At 38.0% G+C, this 6,000-nt stretch overlaps 1 protein-coding gene across 1 annotated transcript in view; it reads left to right on the top strand.

The window, feature by feature from the left end:
• Positions 1 to 616: 616 nt before the first annotated feature.
• Positions 617 to 6,000, top strand: part of RAB11FIP2 (RAB11 family interacting protein 2) — a gene marked incomplete at its 5' end in the record, with an annotated part of 37,403 nt that continues 32,019 nt past the window's right edge. Inside the window, 4 exon segments of the mRNA XM_079703210.1 lie at positions 617 to 969; positions 3,305 to 3,308; positions 3,310 to 3,362; positions 3,364 to 3,444. Of these exon segments, the coding sequence (XP_079559336.1) occupies positions 617 to 969; positions 3,305 to 3,308; positions 3,310 to 3,362; positions 3,364 to 3,444 (491 nt within the window).

The raw sequence follows: 6,000 nt of genomic DNA, 5'->3' as shown, positions 1-6,000 counted from the left end.
CCCCGCCCCCAGGCCCGCCCGAGAGGAGGAGCCGAGGCGAGGGGGAGGAGGAGGGAGAGGTTTGCGAGAGGGAGCGAGGCCGCACGAGCCGCCGGCGGTTCGTATTACCGGGGTCGGGAGGAGGAGCCCAGCCGGGCCCGCGGACCAGCGCCGGGCGGGCGGGAGGCGCGGAGGAGGCGGGCGGGAAGCCCGGGGCTGCGAATTGGGGCGGGGGCGCCCTCCCACCTCTGCCGCCCTCCGTTCGGGCCTTGGCGGCCTGGCCTCACCTGCCCGGAGGCCTGGAAGCCACCAGTCGCCGCCGAGGGCCAGTCCCCGGGGCCGGCGGAGCGTGGAGGTGCGGACGCGAGGCGCGGGCCTCCGCGCGGAGGCCTGGACTGCGCGGCCAGGTGATGGTGGGCCCCTGTGCTTCTCCAGAGGAAAGGGGACCCCCAGAGCAGCTCTGCCCCCAGGCTGCCCCAGCAAGGCGTTTGGACATCAGCCCTAGGGAAGTCGGGCAGCTGTGAGTTTGCCTGTCTCCGTTAAGTGTCCTTAGGATGCAGTGATTAAGGAATCAGGCTCTCCCTGCGGGAGGGGCCCTGCCTGCGCTGGTGAACTCGGTGCAGAGAAAAAGGACAGAATGATGCTTTCCGAGCAAGCCCAAAAGTGGTTTCCGACCCACGTGCAGGTCACAGTGCTCCAAGCCAAAGATCTTAAGCCAAAAGGCAAAAGTGGCACCAATGACACATACACTATAATTCAGCTGGGCAAGGAAAAGTACTCCACCTCTGTAGCTGAGAAAACCCTTGAGCCAGTCTGGAAGGAAGAGGCCTCTTTTGAGCTGCCTGGTTTGCTAATGCAGGGGAATCCAGAGAAATACATCCTTTTCCTCATAGTTATGCACAGGTCCCTGGTGGGTCTGGATAAGTTTTTAGGGCAGGTGGCCATCAATCTCAATGACATCTTTGAGGACAAACAAAGAAGGAAAACAGAGTAAGTTATGTAATTTATTTTGAATTGGGGGGAGTTTAACTATTATCTCATTTATGGATTTCCTGTTCTTGGAAATTATTTGTCTATCTGGGGCATTGGTTTTTGGACTGAAATATGACCCAGTTTTAAACACCATATTTGCATGAATCTGAAGTAAAAATAGCCCTTGTGAAGAAACATTTTTTAAGTGGAGTCTTTAATGATCCATTACTCTCTCGTTTGTTTGAGGTAAACATCTTCAATAATTGATATTTTGCACAGGATTTTAAGTAAACATTGTTTCACTACTTAATAAGAGGTCTGGACCATAGTGTTGACTAATTAAAACAACATATATGTAAATTGTTACAATCTTTAAACATTAACAGTTTTTCAGAAAATGGAACATCAGAAAATTAAGTCTGCCAATATGACGTCTTATATATATATATATATATATATATATATATATATATATATATATTTTTAATTGAACTCTGAAGCTGTCAAGTGGTAAATTACCAAATTTAGAACTCAGTATTTTATTTCATCATTATAAACACAGTTGGCTTTTATTTTAGCTCAAATTTAAGGGTCAGTACATCTTGATGGAGTCTAAAGCTATTAAAAAAGTTTTAAAAGTATGTACAGATATCCTCAACCTTGAATGCAATTACTTCAAAGTTAGTTCTGTAAAGCCAGTGTGTTTAGACCATATGAAATGCTGGTCAGATTGGAGACAGTGATTAAATTCTTGTGATGAAATGATTTAATGACATCTTCAATAAAAACATGGGCTTTTTAATATGACTTCCAAACTTAGGTTAGATGTATTCTAATTTAAAAAACCATAATATAAGTTAAAACTAGGATATATGTCTTAAATTGAAAATAGTATGTTTTCTGAGATAGAGATACTCACCCCTTGCTTAAACTTATAATTTCTCTAATCTGAGAGAACATTAAAGTTGATGGAATTAGTGAGAGAAAAATATAGGTTGAATTTATAAGAGGACTTCAGATTTCAAAAATAGCTTCGCTGTTTCAGTTATAACTGAAATTTATTTATGCTTTTAAGAAGAACTTTTATAATAACTTTCTTGAAGTTCATGTTATTTTCTTATATTTTAAAACAGCCATCTCATGTTCTTTCTGTACATATCTTCCTGCAAGCTTCTCTTGATTGGAGTTTTTAATTGAAAAAAAATTTTTTTAATCAGGTCTTTGGTTTAATATATGTAGGGTAAAAGGGTAGAGAGACAAGTAATACTTGGAATGCTGGAAGAAAATGGTAAATATTTAACTGAAGAGATGAAAATATTTTAAAAGGAGAGAAAAGGGTTTAAAGAAAGTGTAAAGTTGAATATATATCAATGATTTTAATAACACTGTTTGATACCTACAGAGTAGCATTCAGTTACTTCTGAGGAGTTCTTCATCAAATTTAAACTGAAAAATGAATAATCACCAAATAATTTATTTCAAATTGCCAATTTTAGATGACCTTACTAAATAATATTTAGAAGTGTTTTGAATGTAAACTTTTAAGTATATTGCATCTTCAGATTTCATACTGCATTTACCGTACTTTTAGTGTTCATGGATGATATACTACAGGCCTTCTCTGAAATATAAGTTTTCCGAGTGAAAGTAGGCCCAACTGTGTGAACCCAGAGATTCTGAGGATGAAATAAGCTTTTCAAGTTTCTTCTTGTTTTACTCCTTATCTTTGGCAGCATCACAATTACAATAAAGTTGGCTGTAAGCGATACTCCAATATCGTAGTCTCCCTACAGAAATTTCCTATTGGCTACTATATGAAATGGATTAGAACTTAAGGGGAGGAAAATGCTTTTAAATATTATCAAGAGCGCTTGTGATGTTATTGCATTCAAAGTGATTTTCATATGTTATTAAATCCCTAACATTTTCTTTCTTTGTGGATAAATGGGGACCACGTATTTGATGAGATCTCTTTATTGGTAATATTTCTAGTTTTTTAATATAGTTAATAGCTTCCTTTTCCAGCACAGCTGTGCATATGGCCCAGTAAGAGACAGACTTGAGTCACCGGTGTGTTGCAAGAAAGATATTTAATATTCTGCAGATTGCTGAGCCTTGTCAGCCTATTCCCAAGTGCTTTTTAGAAAACCGGTATGAGTGATGAAGGCTACCAGCTGATTTAGAAGTCCCATGGAACTGCTGGGTGTGACACTTTCTACTCTTGACACTGAAGACAAGTATTTACAGCTTGTCTTCCAATTGTGTTATGACAGGCCAAGACGTGTGGTGGCTAAAACTATCATTTTACTTATTTTTATACCTTGAAATTAAAAGCCTTTTTTTTTCTTTCAAGGAGAGGGGAAGAGGGGCCTGAGCCAGAACACTTTGAGTGGGGCATGGAAAGAGAACTTCTGTATCTCCCACTTTAATGGGTGTCTGGGTCGGTTCTGGCACGAGATTTAAGGAAACAATGCAGTATTTAATAATAGAATGGTAAAATAGTTCATGTTGTTATGTAATACCGATTGATTTTTTTTTTAACAGCAGAAGTGGGTGATGTTGATTTTTTTTTTTTTTTTAATGCTCATGAAAAGTAGTAACCATCAGAGTCCCTAGAGTTAGGTATGAATCAAACACATGCAGATTTTAGGACTTCTGTGTGCAGCTCTGCAGTGCACCTGCGTCCTGGCCTCTGGCACCCTTACTGACAATCTTGTCCCATTTCTGACCACACAGTACCAATTGCTTGGGAATAGCTCCCACATGTGTGGTGGTTTTTGAACATGGACCTGTGCCCACTAAAAATTGAACAGAGGCCATATACAGTTTAAATCCAGCACTCCAGAGGTAAAAAAAAATCAGCATTAATCCACTAAGCCTCAAATGCTATGTCTTCATTTTATCTTTTTGAAGCCTGGGAAAACAAGTGCTATCTCTGGAATGATTCTTGAAGGTCTCATTAAGACTTCCCTATTATATCCCTTTCGAAACAAAGCAGCTAGAGTTATTTGTCATGCCTATATTTTCAGTTGGTATATTAAAGTTCTTTGCAGTTGGGTTTTTGGAGGGTTTTTTTTTGACGAGGAGGAAGGAAAATACTGTTTTTACAGTTTATATTCAAACACTGACTTGCTTTATCCATTAAAGCTTACCTAAGTCTTTATCTTTCCTTACCAAAGAACAAAACAGTGCAACACACACAGAGTTGTAGCATGGCTGTTTTAAGAATATAGTTCTAGAGATGAAAATTCAGTAAACATTTATTTAGTGCAAGGCAAACTGCCTTCAAGGAGCTTACACTCTAGCAGGACAAAACCTACATTGCCTTTTTTGCTGGCTCTCATGTCTCCTGATTAAATACAGTGTCCTGTAAGGTACAACCTGGTATGCGTTTAACCTTATTAACATATGTGATTCATTAGATACAAAAGAACTACTATTTTCATGCAGCTGTTATTCATCAATTTTGGCTATTTTCCTTGTTGACTCCAATCTGACATTGAGAAGTTACTTATTCTCTGTGCCTCAGTTTCCTCATCTGTGAAATAAGGATGTTAGACTAGATGATTTATTTGGTCTCATTTCTAAAATTCTATGAATTTCGATTACCCTTACTCCCTTACATTTATTGGGTTGTTGCTTCATTTTTTCCTCAGATTTGCTTTGATTTGTTATACACATGCAAACCCTATATGCTTGGAGTTTTTGTTTGGTTCGTTTTGTTTGGGGATTTGTGGGGTTGGGGGGTGCATTTCTTGGAAAGTGGATTCGCCTATTTTCTATATAACCTGAGTTGTTAATAGAGCATTTCTCATGGGCCGTCCATCGGAAGGATTTGGCCCCCATGGAAAATGCTCTGTTTCCCCAAACTGTGAGTTAATAATTGGGTATATAACCTTGCTTCATTTCCAGGCTTTTCGAGTGCTCAACTTTGTTTTGTTGAAGGTTCTCTATTCCACAGAATTTATTGCTGTAATTTTTTATTTCTAGTCTCTGAGTTTTCAGATTTCACCATTTGCCTCAGATAAGGGATTTTCTCTATTTAGGGTCTCAGGTTAATGCTTTCTATTATAAGATACTCTCTTTTTAAAAAGTTGCTTGTTTTGATGCAACTAGATCTTAATTGATTGAATTGCTTCAAATTAAATAGAAAATATTTCTCTTGCATGTTACTTGCTAAGATGTAGCTGGTATATGTATTATGTGCCAGTTTTCTTTTGCCTGGAAAGGCCTTTGAACCAGTCTTCCAATTGATAGTAAATGTAGCTTCTTCTGGTATATCCTGTAAAATTAGATCAGAGTTCCTTTTGTAGCTAAGAAAATTTAACACTTGCAGAGCTGTATATAAATGATCTGTCTCGGATAATATACGGATATATATGGGATATATCGGATATATACGGGACGGATAATATACTTCATTGTTAAGTAATGTGAAAACATTGTGGAAACTCTCTTCTAGGCTGGAGTTTGTAGTTTTTTTGGCTGTTTGCCCTGTAGACTGACCACTTGTGACACCAACAGCTGGAGAGGTTCTCATGGATAAAAATACTGTAAACAAAACCAAAATAAACTTTGCTTCTTACACATCATTTAAAAATGGGCAGTGTAATTCACTGAAGCGACTAAAAGCATAGGATTTGGCTCCAGTTAAAATAAGTTTTATTTGGTATTGTCACAGTAGCAATAGTTAATGAAACAAATAAATAGATTCTAAGAGGAAGCATGTAAGCTTTCTTTTTTCATCAAAAATGCTTTACAAGATTTATTACTATTTGTCACTTCTTGCATTTTATTTAATTTGCATATTTTATTCAGGAAGAGGCTTTGACCCATTTCATATGAATGTACATTATATGCAATTTTCATGATTAGCAAACTATATGGAGTAGTCTCCCATATTAACAAAATTCTTTTAATAGCTTTTGCAGAGGAACTATTTTGAGATAGAGGCTAAATATTTATTTTTTTATTAAAAAATTAGTCATTATCATTTTATGGTGCTCAAAAATAGTTTGTATTGATGAATTATTTCAGGGTCTCTATCTT

This window comes from Hyperoodon ampullatus (assembly GCF_949752795.1).
Source record: "Hyperoodon ampullatus genome assembly, chromosome: 1".
Lineage (NCBI taxonomy): Eukaryota > Metazoa > Chordata > Mammalia > Artiodactyla > Ziphiidae > Hyperoodon > Hyperoodon ampullatus.
The sequence above is the reverse complement of the archived record's forward strand: the minus strand, read 5'-3'. Positions and strand labels throughout refer to the sequence as shown.